The 17,376-nt window shown below is 48.1% G+C and overlaps 4 protein-coding genes across 4 annotated transcripts; 2 read left to right on the plus strand and 2 right to left on the minus strand.

Moving 5' to 3' along the window:
- Positions 1-853: 853 nt before the first annotated feature.
- Positions 854-3,444, plus strand: GGS22DRAFT_153793 (CBD9-like protein). The gene is made up of 3 exons (XM_047959921.1): positions 854-1,590; positions 1,688-2,484; positions 2,586-3,444. Exons 1-3 carry the CDS (start codon positions 1,557-1,559, stop codon positions 2,910-2,912), a joined length of 1,158 nt encoding a protein of 385 aa, XP_047823237.1. The 5' UTR covers positions 854-1,556; the 3' UTR covers positions 2,913-3,444.
- A 175-nt stretch (positions 3,445-3,619) lies between these two features.
- GGS22DRAFT_153799 (ATP synthase complex subunit H-domain-containing protein) lies at positions 3,620-4,762 on the plus strand. Its single transcript, XM_047959922.1, has 3 exons — positions 3,620-3,762; positions 3,861-3,948; positions 4,278-4,762. Exons 1-3 carry the CDS (start codon positions 3,739-3,741, stop codon positions 4,544-4,546), a joined length of 381 nt encoding a protein of 126 aa, XP_047823238.1. The 5' UTR covers positions 3,620-3,738; the 3' UTR covers positions 4,547-4,762.
- Positions 4,763-6,948: 2,186 nt separating this feature from the next.
- GGS22DRAFT_70729 (kinase-like domain-containing protein) lies at positions 6,949-12,504 on the minus strand. The gene is made up of 4 exons (XM_047967867.1): positions 11,826-12,504; positions 9,963-10,089; positions 8,866-9,872; positions 6,949-8,811 (listed from the first exon to the last, which is right to left on the minus strand). Exons 1-4 carry the CDS (start codon positions 11,885-11,887, stop codon positions 7,371-7,373), a joined length of 2,637 nt encoding a protein of 878 aa, XP_047823239.1. The 5' UTR covers positions 11,888-12,504; the 3' UTR covers positions 6,949-7,370.
- Positions 12,505-16,269: 3,765 nt separating this feature from the next.
- On the minus strand, positions 16,270-17,042 carry GGS22DRAFT_153812 (uncharacterized protein). The gene has a single exon (XM_047959923.1). The coding sequence runs from the start codon at positions 16,858-16,860 to the stop codon at positions 16,651-16,653; it is 210 nt and encodes a 69-aa protein (XP_047823240.1). The 5' UTR covers positions 16,861-17,042; the 3' UTR covers positions 16,270-16,650.
- Positions 17,043-17,376: the final 334 nt, after the last annotated feature.

The raw sequence follows: 17,376 nt of genomic DNA on the forward strand, positions 1-17,376 counted from the left end.
ACCCATGCACATCATAATATGCCTACCTACCAGGTAGTCCCTCTTTGAACCAGACGAATTCGGAAGCTCTTAAAAAAGCGACCCCAACTTCCCAGGCAGCAACAAAATACCTAAGATAGACAAGTGACAAAACCTCCATCCTGAAACAGGACAGAGATCTACGCACGAAACCCATACCACATATCGAATCTAGCTGCTGACAAAAACACCCGCCCTAAAAATGGAAATGCTAAGACCCCACGCCAGAATACATACGGAAGGGAACCCTGCCGTGCGTGTGTGCGAGAGGATATGATTCGGTACCGTTGAGGCCCAATTGACGAATCAGCACAACTGCGATTCTAATAAGGGCGGCAGGTTGGGTTACGTCGGGTTGTCTTCCCACTGCCGGGAAACCAACCTAGTACATACCTGCTTTGCTCAAAGCCCAACACAACACAAATTAAACGTACTTCTGATAGCAGCGATGCAGGCTGCCAAGTTGCACAGCCTTGAAACCAAGCATCTCGGCTGCGACCATGCATCGGGTCTTGGCGAGCCGCGGGGGAATAGGTAGGTAGACAGATAGGTACATCCATACCTAGATGTCGTCAGCAACGGCGAGGTGCTTCCCCTCCAAACGCAAGTCTGGGGATAATGCCAGCTCCTTGGACTCTGGGATCCCGATAGCTACCTGCCATTGGGGGTACGGGGTGACATGGTGAAATGGATCGACAGCGTTTGCATTGCATAGCCTGCCTCCAAGTTCCGTCTGAATCAGTCTGGGACGAGGATATGTCATTGGAGATCCCGGATTTCACTTGTGTAGATGCGAGAGCATTGATCTCGTTGGCCGAGACACTATAGATGGGAAAGGCCCGGCGCTGCCTAGATAATACGATGGAAGCGTCCCAAGCCGCTAAGGGGATACTGCCCAACGTTGAAATATGTATAGCGATACAGTAAGTGTGTTGATAGACTTGGGTGATAAGCCGCAGATCAATGTATCTACGGCTTTGGTGTGTACAAGGGGACCAAGACTATGATCCTGGGTCTTCTAGACCTTCACTTTCCTCTATTATGACATGCATAGACAAGGGAGACCACTACCGTTTCTGATATCAGTCTATATATAACCTCCTTTCCCACTCACTAATTCCCGTCTTACCTACCTAGGTGTGTCTGCTCACTTACGGATAAAGCTATATCGACCTTGAGGACCTAGCAGAATTTGACTTTCACTCAGCGCAACTCCAAAACGTTAAAACGGTATACGCGTTCGACGCCGAGGGCCGCATAGTCGTCGCACGAGCACGATTACATCATCGAGGCGTCCGAGGGGTGGAGGAGAAAGATCTGTGTGGTGAGACAGAGAAGCTTTGCGGAGCATAACGATCGAGTTTATAACTTAAAAATACCCGTCGACGCATAATCTGAGACGGTGACGCGGAAGTCTACCTCCTTAATTCCCCCAAGGACGAAAATTTCGGGCGCAGAATCCGTCGGTTTCGTTGCGAGATCCAACATTGTCGGCTACGTCTTATACGAAAAGCATAGTGAATAGAGAAGCACTCGAGATGATTGTCTCGTACTTGGCCTCCGCGGCGCTGTGTAAGTGATACCAAGTCTCCAGAAACACCAATACTTCGAGTCGCCAAAACAATCTCACGCGGTCGTTGAGAAACCAGAAGACTAACACCCAACACAGCCGCGATATTCTACAGTAGCCTCGCCTCCGCCGAACCGGTGCAATACTGCCCAGTAGAAGACATATGCTACCAAGTAGCAGTGCCGACATCCTCCGCCGATTCGAACGGGGGCAACATCTACCTACAGCTACGCGCACCAACATCATACTCATGGGTAGCCTTCGGAACAGGGTCCGCAATGGCAGACTCGAACATCTTCGTGATGTACTCATCCGGCACGGGGAACGTAACCGTATCAGCGCGCGCCGGGACAGGACACACGATGCCGCGACACAACGCGATGATCCAGCTGGAGCTTCTCGGGGGCAGCGGGCTGACGAACAACGACGGGACGATGATCGCGAACCTGCGGTGCGGGAACTGCGGGTCGTGGCCGGGCGGGTCCGTAAGCCTGTCCTCGCAATCGGCGTCGTGGATCGCCGCGTGGAAGGAGGGGGCTGCGATCGACAGCACCGACACCGACGCCGCGATCCGGTACCACGACGCGCATGACGCATGGACGTTCGATCTGACGCAGGGCGTGGTGACTGATGACTCGAACCCGTTCTTAGGAGTCCGGCAGTTCGATAATAATAACCGGGGTGTGGGCCGGGGTAGTTTCGCGGACCCGCGGACGTTGGTTCTGGGACACGGCATCATTATGGCCGTCGTCATGGTGCTTCTGTATCCCCTGGGCTCGTCGCTTATGCCGCTTTTCGGGAAATGGATTCTGCACGCCTCGTGGCAGTTCCTGGCTTTCCTGCTCATGTGGGCTGGGTTTGGGTTGGGTATTGTGGCTTCGCAGCGCATTCGCCTTGTACGTTTTATTCTTGATTTGAATCCACACGCCCCATTGCCCCTTTCTTTAAAGTGACCATGTAGATTGAAGAATAAGGTCTAACGAGTTAAACCAAACAGGACTTCAACTCAACACACACGCTCCTAGGCACGGTCGTCGTCTGTCTGATGGTCGTACAGCCCGTGCTTGGCTGGGTGCACCACAGATACTTCGTCAAGAACCAAACCCGAGGTCTAGTGTCGCACGCTCATATCTGGTACGGCCGAGCTCTGCTCATCATGGGCGTAGTGAATGGCGGGCTCGGTCTGCAGCTAGCAGACGCCTCCCAGACCTTCGTGATCGCGTACTCGGTCGTTGCTGGCATTATGTTCGCTGTCTACATCGCTGCCGCCGTGTTCGGTGAATTCCGACGTCGCAGACGCATTGAACAAGAGAAGAGTTTCTGATCTGATCACTTCTGATCCGGGTTAAGGTGTGTTGGGGATATGAGAGATATATGGGATGGTGGGGATACTTATAAACTTCTTGGGTGTTTAGATAGGGGTTGGACTTGCAAAAGAAATGGGTAGGGTATACACATACACACGAGAGACTGGATATCACTTACCTATCCATGTCCTGTCTTTATCGGTCTAGCTTAACGACCTGGGTTTATGTTCCATGAGGTTGTTATGGGTTACGTTATTATATTTTAGATAATATTGCTTTAATGATACTCGACGATTCATGTAGTTGACTTATACCCGATGTGTAGACTCTTGAAATTGGGTAAAGATTCAGGGTGGTGATTGCTAGGGATATCACGTGAACCGTGAATCAATACTGAGTGCTCAGGTAGGTACAATACCTTTTGGATTGGCCATCGTCCACGGTCCATTTCGTAATAATAGATATGTATCGGCTAATACGTAATATAGCGTATTATCCATCATATGTTGAACAGGAATTAGAAGGTCCAGTAGAAAAAGTCAGTGAGTCCAAGGTTATGCCAAAGCCTTCCAGAGATCTGATTGTGGAGGATATAAGATAAGATACAAAGTACATAGGATTCAAAGGTCAAAGTGCAAAAATCACGTGACCAGTCGGAGCACCGCTACTCCACCTTCGCAGCTTCCCGCGCTAAACAATTGAACAATGGAAAGCGGCAAAAGGAAAAACCTCAAATCATAAACGTCTCTCAGGTCTAAAATCCCCCCCATCTCTACATACCACCAACCACACACCCTCAATCTCCCACAAACCTCAATTGAGCATCCCTCACAGACCGACATCATGCTCTCTCAATTAAGGGCTTCAGTAAGTACCTCTCTACATTATTCCGCACAATCTTGGCGAAACAAACAGGTGGAGAGGGGAATAATCGCTAACTCCGGCTTTTTTTCTTTTTTTCTCAGACTGCTCGATCGGCCACCTCGGCCATCACCCGTGTCGTCAGGATAAACGCCGCCAGAACATTTATCGCTCCTACAGTTTCGCGACGAGGTAAGACTTCGAAATTTCTCTTTTACCTTATTATGTGCCGAAGTGGATTCCGAAGGCAATTGGGTGGTACGATTGGACGATCGATGTTGGGGACTCTTGGAAACATATGACGGCATGGGCGGGATGAAGAGATATCCAGCTGGATACCCGCATCGATGCTCGCTAGATGTTTGCGATAGTCTCGGGGAACATAAGTTGAAGAGATTGTCGTATTCGCAATCTTTCTTCCGAGTCCCTTCCCTTCTACCGATCTCGAATCAACCACCTCCGCACCTAGAAGCCAAGGTTAAAAATCCAATATATAAACTCATACTAACCCTTCTCAACAGCCGACTTCGTCCAAGAGCTCTACCTCAAAGAACTAAAGGCCTACAAGCCTACGCCGATTAAGGACTCTGACGCCGTCGGCCAAGTCCAAACTTTCACAGCACCTAAGACCCCCAAGTCTCCCGAAGAGGCCGATCTCGCTAGCAGCCTAAAGGAATACGAAAGCATGGCCGTTGAGGTTGAAGGTAACGAGGGTGTCACCGCCTCAACGCCTGCTGTCGTTGAAGATTGGCTTGTCGAGGAAGAGGACGAAGAGCCTGCCCACCATTAGACGTGAATTATGATAAGATAGGATATGAACAAAACCGCTCAGCGGAAAGAGATACCGAGAAGAGAAGACACGCGAGAGAGCCTAGCGTTTAGCCATCCGTCTGAGGAAGAAGAGGAAGAGGGAGAAAGAGGAGGTTGGGGAGAGTAATTATGACTTGTACATTTATTCCTAGGATCGCCGTTGCCGAATCATAAAAGATCCTTCGTTCCGAAAGAACAATCTCCACTATCTTTGTGCGTAATATCTCAATATGACTTACAGTATACCCGATCACCTACTACGAACTTCACGTACATTCCCCGGAATCCGTCCTAGGGCCCTGTTTCCTAGACAACCATATCAATATTGTATAAACCAGAACAAGTCAACTCCGACGTCGGTGCTGAAGGGTCTACTGTTAGATAATCCTATCACCAGCGTTTACCAAGCCGATTACTCGATACATGAGTTTATCTCGATGCCGGCCTAATAATTGCAGGAGTAGCACTGTTATCCGAGACGATCCAAATCTCTCTATCCGGGATTAAAGTATATGGTGATAAAGCTCTTCACTAAACCACCAATGCCGAGTTACTGATAGGCCGAACTCCCATTCAATCAACCCCCCAACGTATCAGACATCCATATCCATTGGCAAAGCAGATACGACTTTGTGTGCTAAAGCCTAGATGACCTTGTATAAGGATTGTATAATATCAAACAACCAGCTTCTCCAATCAGAGCTGAATCATCCACTAAACATACTAGGTACCTAGGTAAGTTACAATTAACTAAATCGAATTCTTTAGATATATCCAGCTAGTTCTTCAAGACACTCCCAAATCCCTATGTCATTCATTCACCGCCTATCCCAAACCACCAGTCAAGCATTCGAACACCTACCTAACAGTAATCAACCAATACCCAAGCCAGACGCCCACTCACCGCCACCAACACACCTAAGCATTTACCTACCATATACCTAGCCACCTAGGTAAGTTAAACGCACATACACGCCATCCATCGCCACCACACAATACCTACTTACATACGCAGCACCTAGCAATCCCAAACAATAAAACCCTAGCTTACCCGGAAATACACACCAAATAGGATTCCCTAACGGGGGGAGGGGCGGACGTAAGCTCTCTTCCCCGGCGTCGTTACACTGACCCTCTTTAGCTAAATCCACGCACACCGTCTCTCGAACGCACGTAAGCACGGAGAGCAAGATTCGGGAAGGTTTCTAATTAGCTAGGTAGGTACTTCAGTATGTATAATGTATGTATGTATTTCCGGGGTCTTTTCACACCGGCCTCATATGCATATTATTCGTTCCCCCCTTTTTCAGGCGTTGTTACATACTTTCCACCTTTCCCCTTCCCTCAAACCGGGGAAGGGGTTTCTTCTGGGGTAGGATTTATAAGGTAGGATATACATACACTGCTTAGGGGGTTGGGATGTATGTGTAGGTATAAGCACAAGAGAGAAAAATCAGGAGTGGCTAATGGCTAGTAGCTAGTGGCGTGAGAGCTGAGCTATCCTCCGCTGGTCTTATGTACCTACTTCGCGGCGATGCTCCTGTAAGGGGGATATCCCAACATATATGACGTAATACTTTGCTTCTTGAATCTCATTCAGTCAGCTTGCCAGTTTTCTCTATTTCTATACATTCGAGTACGTAAGAATCCAATTGCCAGCATGTTAGGTAAGAAGGTCGATTACTTAAATTATTAGATCATTTGAGTAATGTTTTCTCGTATTATAAAGCTGAAGGAAGGAGAGCAAGACAATCCCGTATTACAGGAAACAGGAGTAAAAGCGAAGGAACCTTAAAGCAAGCAAAATATCTCCTGTTACGTAGTGACACACCCGTCACCCTAAATATCCCTAAGCTTACATATATCCCAAATCTCAAAGAGATCGTAAGATAATTACCAGCCAGTTGGAACTTGGGAAGAGCATCTGCTCGCATATGCACCCCTTAGTCCACGCAGGAGAAAGTCTAGAACGCTACGCGAACAAATCACATCGCATGCCGAGAGAAGATCTCAAGTCGAGTAATCATAAGCAACCTAAGTAATTTTATTTCACTTTTCGTCTCTAGCTTCTCATTGGGAAAGGCTGAACTTCGTCAGTGTACGTAGATGTACCTATGTAACAAGCGGCGTCCGCCTGCCTAGCCTCTCCCTACGACGCATGGACCCATGCCTCGAGAATACAAGAGAAAATGATCGGGTATAGCAAAGCGAGGTAAACCAGAATCCAAGCGAATCGGTACATGACTGCAAAGGATCTAGCTAACTAAATCAGACGGCCTCCAATGTTTGCTCGTCTCGGCGTAAGCATATTCATACCGTAAAATCCGGCAAGGATTACCAATCTGCTTCATACCGACCACGACCACGACCTCGACAACGGACGAGATTGTCCGCGCGGAGAAGGGCTACGCCGCCCGTCGGCAGTAAACGCTTCGCTATCAGAAGTCTCCGCGTATGAATTTCAAACTGAAAAGTGACAAAGGGGCAAGACCATGTGATCTGTACTGATCCTTCATGACGTAAAATGGGTAATGGGTTAGATATTTCCGAAAGAATCCCGTAGCCTCGTGTACGTAAAGTGTCATGATTCCAGACTATTTGCAACTACCAAACGCCCGACCACCCCGTAGTGACTAATTAACTTCTGCCAACTGTCACCTCATGCAGTATGCCGCCCTTATGCAATAATGCCACGGACAGGATTTTAGAAGAATTGCAGAAACTGTCGTGAATGCTGAGAACGATCGTGCGGGTTCATCCTCATTGTCGTAAGGCTCCAAAATAAACAAGAAAAAAACTCCGTGTCATATGTCAAAGTGGGAATCGCCAAAAGGCTCGTCGTTATTCCCAGTCTTGACGATCCCACTCATCCTGTTGGCCTTCCGGAGATCGAGATCTTCGAGATCGTCCCAGTCGTTATCTCGGTGATCAGCGTCGTCCATCTCCTCGTCAACGTATCGTCCTCTCATATGGTCATCCAATGAACTCTCATCTACAAACGTAAAACCCTGGAAATTCGCCTGTGTAGTCGGGGACAACGGTGTTGACGTCGCAAACCCAGTGGCTAACTGCTGAGCACGTTCGTTCAGCGAGCCATTCGTATTCAACGCGTTGGTGAATTCGGGGTCAAAGTAGGAGACGTCGGTTTCGGACTTCAACTTCGGCTTAAAGGGCGGGGTGATGAGTTTCTTGGCCAAAACGTCCCAGTCGACATCCCCGAAGAATGCATGTCTCTTCAGCTCCTCGGCATCATCAATGGCGCCTAGCCGGTGTTTCGGATTTCTGTTCAGGAGACCCTTGACGAAGTTCCTACCTTCCTGCGAAAGTGTGTCTCGGGGGAATCGCACCTTACCGAACGCGATGTTCTTGTACATCTGCTGCGTATCCTCGGCGTAAAAGGGGCTCCACCCACAACACATCTCGAAAACAAGGACACCGAGTGACCAGAAATCTACCATCTTGGTGTATCCGGCCTCGTCCAACAATACCTCCGGAGCTAAGTATTCCGTGGTTCCGCAAAACGTATTTGTTGTGTCGTTTTGGGTCAGATTCGCCTTGGACAGGCCAAAATCGCAAAGGGCTATGTGGCCATTGGCATCGAGTAAGATATTCTCAGGCTTGAGATCTCGGTAGACGATGTCGTTGTTGTGGAGATGTTGAATTGCGAGAATAAGCTCTGCGATGTAAAACTTGGCTCGCTTCTCATCGAATCGGCCTTCTTTCTGGAGATGCCAGAAAAGCTCGCCGCCTGACATATAGTCGGTGACGAGGAAAAGGTCATTCTGAGTCTGGAAAGAGAATTTCAAGCCTACGATGAACGGGGATTCCGACATGGCTGTCCTTACGAGGATGTTCCGCTCTCCGACCGTGTGCGCCACCTCTTTCTTCTGGACGATGACCTTCTTCGACAATACTTTCATGGCGTATATCCGGCCAGTATCCTTCTTCCGAACTTGGTAAACTTGACCGAACGTACCCTTCCCAATCAAACGTAGAATCTGGAAATCGTCGGGACCGTAATGCTTCTTCTCGGTTCGCTGGTAGATCGCCTCGACAAATATTTCACCGGTGGGCGTCTTGTCGGGAGTCGTGTCGAGATTTCCTCTTAACGAGTACCAGCCTCGCACTGGCTCATCTTTACCAGGGATAATCGCCTGGAAATCAACGTGGCCCAAGAAGTCTTCTCCTTGGGTGCCGTGGTCATAAATCGAAATGTCCACTAGCATGTCTGAATCAACAACATCACTACCAAAGTTAGTCGATGTGTCCGAGGGGACCCAATCGATCTACGGCACTTACAATACTGCTTCGGCATCCCACTTAGGACTTGTAAACGATCTTCGCGGACGATTGCGGAATGTGTTATAGTCGGTGATGCTGGTGTTGCTGCTCTGGCGACTACGCATAGGTATCGCCATCGAACGGCCTTGGTCGCTGCTTTGGCGCTGTATGGGAATCCCGCCAATGGGGACCGGCGCGGGTGCTGCTGACTCGTCTTCGTCCTCGAAAGTCCGTGGTCCATGCGAGATCAACTCGCTTCTCTGGAACACGGCAACAACGTAGGGATCGCGGCTCTTCCGCAACCCTCTCGCCTCCAAGATCTTGATAGTAAGCTTGCCTCTCTGTGGTGGCGCTTGCGCACCGCTACTCGCAGATGAGACTGGCGTCTGCCTCCCACCCGTATCCATTCCATCTCCACTAAGCTTCGAAGGCGACCTTTCTTCTGCGTGTGACGAGTGGGTAGCCGAGAGCGTTCTGGTAGGGGTCGGGGGGCCGCTCTTTTTCGTCCCAACATCTGTTAGCTTCTTGAGTCGATCAATCGAGGCGGACTGAGATAGAAAACTGCCGGCATCGCCTGCAGGGGGCTGCGCGTCGGAAGGAGAACTTGGTGTTGTTGAAAATGCACGATCGGTAGGGATAGAAAGATGGCTCGCAAGGACATTAGACGTTGTGACGATGCTCGTAAGAGGGGATGCTAAAGTGGCTCTCCGAACTTTGAGCTGAGAAAGGTCCGAGCCGCTCTTGGTGTTCAGAGAAGATCGATTCGATGGGCCGCTAGTAGCCCCGTCGGAATCTCCACTCGCATCTGACAACTTGACTCCCCTCTCCGACGGTGTTTGTGAACAAGGAGGCGTAGGGTAAGGGTGGATATCGGAAGCTGACTGTTGCGAGGACTGTACTTTTGCCAGGGGTTCGATCCTCTCATGTGAAAGGAGAGGCGAAGAATCAGGCGTGACGTCCTTGCCGCTCAATTCCGATTCCGGGCTCGGCAGTTGCTCAGGTACGATGTGCGAATCCTTCTCTTCCTGGGGACAGGTAGGGTGTGTCGACTCAGTCTCAGGTGCTCGGGAAGAAGAAGAGAGACCAAGTGAACAAGGTAGAGAGGTGCAACTAACCTGACCAAAGTAGCTCATAATACCCGGTAGTCTCTTGTCGTGAAGATCAGGCTGAGGCGTAGCGATGCCAGATCTCGGAGTATCGTAACCAATTTGGTCAGTGCCATCGTCCTCCGCGGTCGATGTTCTGCTCGGCATGTTAATTGCGATTATAAACCCAGATGTCAAATTTAGAAGCTATGTAGATGTTCGCCAAGCAAGGAAGTAGGGGTTATGTGTGTGGGTCAAGTAGAGCTAGCGGATGATGCATCAACAAGATCAAGATACGGGCATGATGAGAAGAGTGCAGAGAGGGTGAGGAAGGGGTTCTTGAAGAGATGACATTTCGAATTAGAACATGTCTAATGAATGTTGCCGCAAGGAAGTCCAATGGTTCTGTAATGTATCCAGGTATCCATAGACGCAAGATGGCGGCCGAGGCGGAAGGCAGGAAACGGGAGGGCAGGTGGTAGAAATGCAAAATTTCACGAGCGATTTCGTCCAGCCGAACCCCATGCAGGTTTCGTAGCGACCACCCATGACACTCGCCATGTGGTAACCTAGAGGGGGGGGAACGTGAAGTGGGGGCAAAAGGGGGTGGATTGAGATGAGATCGACGTCGAGGTGGGGTGGATGCAAAGAGAGACACACAGGGACATAGAGGAAGTCCAGCAGGGAATGAGTGACATAGTGACATAGTGTGACATAAATGACATCGGTGACATTGGGCTGCTTTGCGGATTATTGCAACTGGCGAGTTAGGAGTCAGGCTTCAATATGACAATAATTATAAGCCTCGTCCAGACCCCGCGCTCTAGCATTCGCCGCAGAACGGAGCTGATCCAAGGAAAGCAAATAATAATGGGGACCTGTTCGTTGCGAACATCGGTGGGCCAGCCACGATCGTACAGACTGTGCAGATGGTATTGACGGTACTGACCGCACTGGTCGTACCGACAAATACATCGTGTATCGTGTACATCGTAGATAAGCCAGAGAAATCGCTGGTTAAAAATAGGTTGCTGGATGTATACATTACATCTCGTAACCAATTCTTGGAGGGTTTTTTTTTCTTTTTAATTTCTCTTGCGGGAGGGGAGTGCCGATGACCAGTCGGACTTGGACCGTATAACGAATGAGCCTCTTTCATCGGATCGTCGCTCGTGATGATCCAACTAGTTCGGATGTCGAATATAGCGTAATCTCTCAAAAGCTCGTACCCACGTACCTCTGGGGACCAGATAGAACCAAAACCGGAAACCGGAAATCAGATAGTAGCAGATCAGAGCAAAGTAAAGCCGACGGGCGAACGTCTCATTCAAGGCCCGGCGTCATTGCGGTCGAGTTTGATAGCTAAGATACCAGGGTCCTCTTTGGGGGTTCCTCGATTCCAACTTTGGAATACTTTGGAATATCCCATGCCTTGGGCAGTGATCCGTAATCCGTAATCCGAAGGCGAATACTGGCTAAACGGGAACGGGAGAGACAACCATGGAACCTTGTATGACATTTGAAATTTGAAATTTGAAATTCGAAATTCGAAAAGGTCGCGGCTTGCGACAATGCAAATACGAATTGACGAGGTATATGCAAAGGGCGGGAATTAGGAGAAATAGAAATCGGTAAGGGATAATAAAGTTATTTTGATCGAGAGTGGTTTTTGTGGTTTGATTGATGACGATGATAGGATAGGCGGGTAGATGATACCCAGATACTCAGATACCCAGGTAATGATGGAGAGGGACATAAGGGTAATGGATGGATGGATGGATGGATGGATGGGTTATTGGAAGGGGGGGTCTGGTCTTCCGAACTTGCGAATTGCGAACTGGGAATGGACGGAACATCGTCCTCTTTTTTTTTTAATCTTGTAAATTTACTTACTTTGACATCATTGCTTGAGTTGCCCGCCGAAGCAGGTCGAATCCTCCCTCCGAACCTGACATGATGATGGATCAAAAGGTGTAAGGTTTTGATCTCTCTCACCTAATGTCAGGTTCCTATCCAACAGTTCTTAAACTATGTCGGGAGCCGCCAGTGGTTCGTAGGGCGGGATTGGCGTGTGGCGGTTATTGAATACTTGATTTGATGTAATTGTGTGAAAATGGGAATTTTTAAAAAATAATTTACCAGAACAACCACGTTTGGTTGGAGATTTGACGTTTGACCGATGAGCGTGGGGGTTTAGAGGGAAAAAAAGAGAAGTAGACGGAGGAGAAAATTGATTTGCGTGAGGGGAAAAGTATTTTTTTTTCTGGCGTCAGTGTAAAATGATGTCTGCAGGTGGATGGTGGATGGTGGATGATGATGGATGGTGAAGGGAAGACAGATGAATAGAAATGCACGCTGAGACGTTGCGGTTGATGTCTCGCTCTGTCCAGACAGTTCAGGTATGGGTAATGGGTAATGGCTGGTGCTTGGTTTTGGTGCTGGCTGAAAAAGGCGGGCTTCTGATTTGAGCCTGATGGGGGCCGATGGGGCCTTAATGGCGGGGGGATACTAGATACTTTAGGGTACTAAATATTCGGGTGGGCGAAGTACATTATTGGTGGTATCGGCTGCCGTACTTTAATCCACTGGGCAGTTTGTTAGCAGTCCAGAGGTTAGAGGTTAGAGGTTAGAACTTAGAAGTTAAGAAGAAACCAGCGGGAAAACTTTGGCAACTTTTAAGATACCAGGTACTTTAGGGCCTGAATCCCAAAAATGGGAGCTAAAAATTCAATCGGGACAGGCTACTAGCAAGAAAAGGCCCGGGAACCCCTAGTGGCTGTACACTGTTTTTGGCTAGGCCCCGCCGGTATAGCGGATACAGCGCGAAGGTTGAACCCACAGTCTCTGCAAGTACCTCTCTTGTACAGTGCAGGCACGGAAGGGGTACAGGGACAACCAAAGTTTAGAGGGGAAGGTACTTTGAAGTTACCTAATAGATTTCTTAGCTTGACTTACAAGAGGGTCCCTCAATAGCGGGGTTCTTCTTCTTCTCTTCGTCAACTCGTCAACTCGTGTACGAATTCAATAGGTGAGGTAATTCACTATCTCTCCTTCGTCGTCAGGCTGGTCAGGGTCCAACGACCGGATCTACGGTACTGTACTGTACGTGGCAACGTTAGAACCTCAGGTACAACCGGGCGTTCGTGTTGTTGTTGTTGTTCGATGTTTGATGCTCGATGCTCGATGCTCAATGTCAATGCTCTTGTTGTCTCTCTTTTTTTTCTTTTATCCGTTTTTTTCTTTCTTTCTTCTTTCACCTTTGTATCTTTTCTACGGACGCACTGTACATGTACGTATTCGTAAAGGTGTTTATGTATGTACGTACACGTACTGTCTGCAGCGAAGGTACTGTGCTATGTTGGATGGAAGGGGTTTAGAATGATTATGGAATAGGTATGGAATATGATGTATGTATGTACCATACTATGTAATATGGAGTATGGAGAATAGGGAACGGAATATGGGACAGGTATGGGATAGGTATGGGCAATATGGGGTATGTATGTTGTACAGTACCTACATGTAAATGGAAGTATAGAGAAGGGAGTCGCTTAAATTCAGCTCTCCAGTATACTGATACCGAAATCAGCCGACTATCAGGAGTTCCTGATGTGATTCGGTGTGTCTTCTTGGAGAAACCGGCGATGTTCGGGTCGGTCGCTCGATCTCGAGGCCTCCTTTCTCCGAGTCTACCTATGTAAGTATGTAAGTAAGTAATTCAGTTACATATCTACGTACATGGCTGTCCTTCTAGAAGAAGTATGGATGGCGACTAGGATTGGAAATATTGTGTCTGTGCTGTGCGATGGTAAATGGAGTTGAATGTGTTATGTATGATTTGATACCGTGCTCGACCCGACGGCATACCTGATGGGGAAGGCGATCGTAGCTAGGTCTAGCTAGCCGGTTAAGTAGAGCGAGATCTATGTCGCAATTCTGAAACTAGCCGCGTTGTAATGGGCTTGTCGGCGCCGACTTGTAGCGACTTTTGGTGGCCTTTGGTGACCCTTGGGGTGGGAATTGGGGAATTAGTTATTACAAAGGTATGATGAATTGGCTGAATTGGCTCGAATTGCAGGGCAATAGAACAAGAACGCGCGTGTGTCCCTGATTTGAAATACGACAGACGGCAGGCGATAGACGACAGGCGATAAATGAGCAGTCAAACTGCAAACTTGAACGATGGTAGCAAGTAACAAAGTAACCAAGTAATAAAGTAACAAAATACCAGAATACCAAAATACCAAAAATAACAATAATTCCAGGTACATACCACATACAGGTAAGGATGTAAGGATGTTGGCATGTAGAATTTTCGAACCCTTCTCAAGCTAAGCAGCTAAGGCATTGAAATGGTGGGGAATTATGGGAATTATGGGAATTATGAGAATTATTTCTAATAAGGTCCTCGTTCACGAATATTTGTCGGAGCGGATAGAATTCGTCTTTCTTTGCGATCTGAGACTTGTTGGATTGGTAGGACTGCTTAGACTTGCTGAACTTGTTGATCTATATATCTTGATCGAAACCATAATCGCGCTTATTTCTCCTAAAACAAGTTTCCCAAGTTTCATATGCAATGCCATATACTTATGTAGCAGTGTAGGTAATTAGGTATTATTAGTATTAGTAGAATGCTAACAAAACGAACGGCAGGATCCGGGAGGATTTTCCTCATTGACGATTCGATGACATGACATGCCCAGATGCCGAATAACAGATAAAAATCCAACAATCCAACATCCTTGACCATTATTACCTAAGACCAATATGCCTTGACCTTTTAGGAGTGGCTGGATTTCTAAAAGGTCTCGAATTGCGGTGACAAGGCTTTCCCCCTTTTTACACCTTTTACATACTACATACGTCCATTAGTAGTACATCAATATCACAAGCCTAGAATACGCGGCCATCCTCTTTCAAACTCATCAGATTGTGACGGCATACGAATACATAGCATGTCTACCAATCCCGAGTGGAGTCTGCCTTGATAGGATATCCGTGCTTCTTAAAAAAGGCGGCGGCGTCTACTACCAGCACCAGCACTAAAAGAGAACGCTAACGTTTGCCATTCATAAACCCCTGTGCGCTGGTCTCTTTTTTTTGCTATCTCGCTCCTCATCCAGCGGCTGAGTTTTCCGAGCATTAGACCATTAAACCATTAGACCATCCTTAGCACATACGCCATAGTGAAACATTATGTGGGCAAGACAACGAGAGCCAACTGCGTATACATACCACATTCATACAGCTACAGTTACTAGGTACATATGCCATCCTCCACAGGCTTTGAATAGCATCGTGTTGCCGCACCTGGCCTGCAATCTCTTTTCGCGGGTTGGCCGCTTTCTAATATTGGCCACCACCAATCCGGTGAGTAAGCGATGCGATGTTTGCTGTCATTGGTCCGCAAATACCACACACTATCGAGTCTTAATAAGATGAGGTCAAATTGACTAGCTCGTCGTTACATGCCCAGGTGGCTACGAATTAGACACCGCGGTAGATCGATTATCATTGCTTTCCTCCTATACCGTTACACACCTACATGTCCATTCAGCTTACACGCGTAGATTGATGACGAGAACGGTAGATCATGTAAGGTAAAACTTTTCTTATCAACTTCTTACTACATAGTAAATCTTTAACCCTCCCTTGGAGAATTACTTTTCACGGACGGTTGATGCAGCGATGGAGGACAAGATAGTTAAGGGGGTCAGGTCAACAGTTGGTACGTTGGGAAAGGAGAGATGCATCTAGCTGACGACCGAATAGGATCTCAAATAATATCTTCTACTACTAGGTAGGTAGTTGACTGTGATAGGGCAGACAGGTAGATATGCTTTACTTGTCACTAACAAGTGTGTCTATTCCCGTGCCTCTGCAACGTGTGACGGGAAGACAGCATGTGTTCCCCAAGCCTACCTAGCGCGTGCCTTATGTGTTAAGTCTTATCCCAAGTCTTCTTCCAAGTCTTTCTCCAAGTCTAATTTCAATGTATGTAAGTTGCCAGGTGGTAGAGGTATATATGTATGGCGTTCTTGTATGCCCGTAGCTGAAAAAGACCTTTTGGAATACCGACAGATGCAGCCGAACTGTCGCACATGCACACAAGCCACTCGATCTCAAACGTTGGACCAGATGCGGGATGAGCGGGATGGAGAGTGGTGGTGAATGCGAGCCTGCGAGTCATGAGATTTTCCCTCTATTCTTTTCGGACCCTGCACCGCCATCTATCTATATCCGGGGTTGCATCGCGATGCTCTCTCCTGTAGGTATGTAGTATCGCGCATATCCAGCCAAGCTGGCTAGATCGTGCTACCTGACTCTCTGCCTTGTCCGGCGACTCAAGACGCAAGACGCAAGAGACGATTTTATAATTAGGTAGCTCGAAGCTTAGCAAATCCAAGAGGTCGGTTGCCAAGCCGTTGAGAGCTCCCACCCGTTTACGGATATCCGAATAAGTACCACCATTTTTGGTTTTTCATGGCTTTTATGGCGTTTATGTTTCAATCTTTCTTTACCAAAACAGAAACACCTACATACCCACGCGAAACTTGCATCGCTTTAGGGTCGAATATCTTACCTAGGAAAACCATGAGCCGGGATTCGTCCTCCTATTAACCTCATCCCCTACCGAAGTCCCACCATACCAACCCGAGCCGACGGATCGAACGAACCCCAACCCGCACGGCCCCATCCCGTTGGTTTTCTCCTATCACTCCCCGGGGCGAAAAGAGTGAGAAGTCTCGAAAAAGGGAGTCGCACATACCCCGAGGGCGTAGGTAGACGTGAATAGGCCAACAGTAAGCAACAAAGTGATACTACCCAGGTTACTCGATTTAAGCCTTTCGGAAATTATCAGGCAGAATAGGAGAAAGGCGCATGTACATAGAGAGAGAAGATCGAAAGGTAACCCTGTCGCCATGTGGTAAATGGGCACCACCCACCACCACGATCAACGGACGGCGCAGTCCCGTTTCTAGTTCTACCTAGGGCAGAGACGGGAGATCGGGTATCGGGTACCATTCCCCGCCAAAAGCTTGTACGCCCAGGTTAAGTCGTTGGAGATATAATAAACGTACCCTGTTACTTGGTGGTCTAGGTGAATGTATAAGGGGTTGGAGTGATCCAAATCCGGAAGTCTAGAACTCCATTCGTATACAAAGTTTGCGATCGCTACCCACAATAGATAGATATATCGCTTGTCTCCGTATTCTTCCTCTTGGGATTACCTCAGACCTACCCATCCTACCTACCTAGGTGTTCAATATGCATACCTAGGGACGCAATGTGCAGAGGCGAGCCCAATTTTTTTTCTTTTTTTGGCGCCGTCACATATGCGAACGTGTCCTAGACCAGGTCCGGTCCACGTCGGTATGTCTTCGTTTTCGAGGCCACGAAATCCGAAACCTACCTACTAAAGTAGGGAGGTGGCACGTAT

Source organism: Annulohypoxylon maeteangense, assembly GCF_022496945.1.
Source record: "Annulohypoxylon maeteangense strain CBS 123835 unplaced genomic scaffold GGS22scaffold_2, whole genome shotgun sequence".
Classification (NCBI taxonomy): domain Eukaryota; kingdom Fungi; phylum Ascomycota; class Sordariomycetes; order Xylariales; family Hypoxylaceae; genus Annulohypoxylon; species Annulohypoxylon maeteangense.

What these genes read in the sequence shown, in the direction of transcription:
- GGS22DRAFT_153812 (XM_047959923.1), bottom strand. Translation starts at nt 16,860, where the DNA reads ATGGCGACAGGGTTACCTTTCGATCTTCTCTCTCTATGTACATGCGCC.
- GGS22DRAFT_70729 (XM_047967867.1), bottom strand. Translation starts at nt 11,887, where the DNA reads ATGTCAGGTTCGGAGGGAGGATTCGACCTGCTTCGGCGGGCAACTCAA. An exon ending in ACTCAAGCAATGATGTCAAA is followed by an intron (nt 10,090 to 11,825) that starts GTAAGTAAATTT and finishes CATGCCGAGCAG; the next exon opens with AACATCGACCGCGGAGGACG. An exon ending in TTATGAGCTACTTTGGTCAG is followed by an intron (nt 9,873 to 9,962) that starts GTTAGTTGCACC and finishes ACCTGTCCCCAG; the next exon opens with GAAGAGAAGGATTCGCACAT.
- GGS22DRAFT_153799 (XM_047959922.1), top strand. Translation starts at nt 3,739, where the DNA reads ATGCTCTCTCAATTAAGGGCTTCA. An exon ending in TCTCTCAATTAAGGGCTTCA is followed by an intron (nt 3,763 to 3,860) that starts GTAAGTACCTCT and finishes TTTTTTTCTCAG; the next exon opens with ACTGCTCGATCGGCCACCTC. An exon ending in TCCTACAGTTTCGCGACGAG is followed by an intron (nt 3,949 to 4,277) that starts GTAAGACTTCGA and finishes CCTTCTCAACAG; the next exon opens with CCGACTTCGTCCAAGAGCTC.
- GGS22DRAFT_153793 (XM_047959921.1), top strand. Translation starts at nt 1,557, where the DNA reads ATGATTGTCTCGTACTTGGCCTCCGCGGCGCTGT. An exon ending in CTTGGCCTCCGCGGCGCTGT is followed by an intron (nt 1,591 to 1,687) that starts GTAAGTGATACC and finishes CACCCAACACAG; the next exon opens with CCGCGATATTCTACAGTAGC. An exon ending in CTTCGCAGCGCATTCGCCTT is followed by an intron (nt 2,485 to 2,585) that starts GTACGTTTTATT and finishes TAAACCAAACAG; the next exon opens with GACTTCAACTCAACACACAC.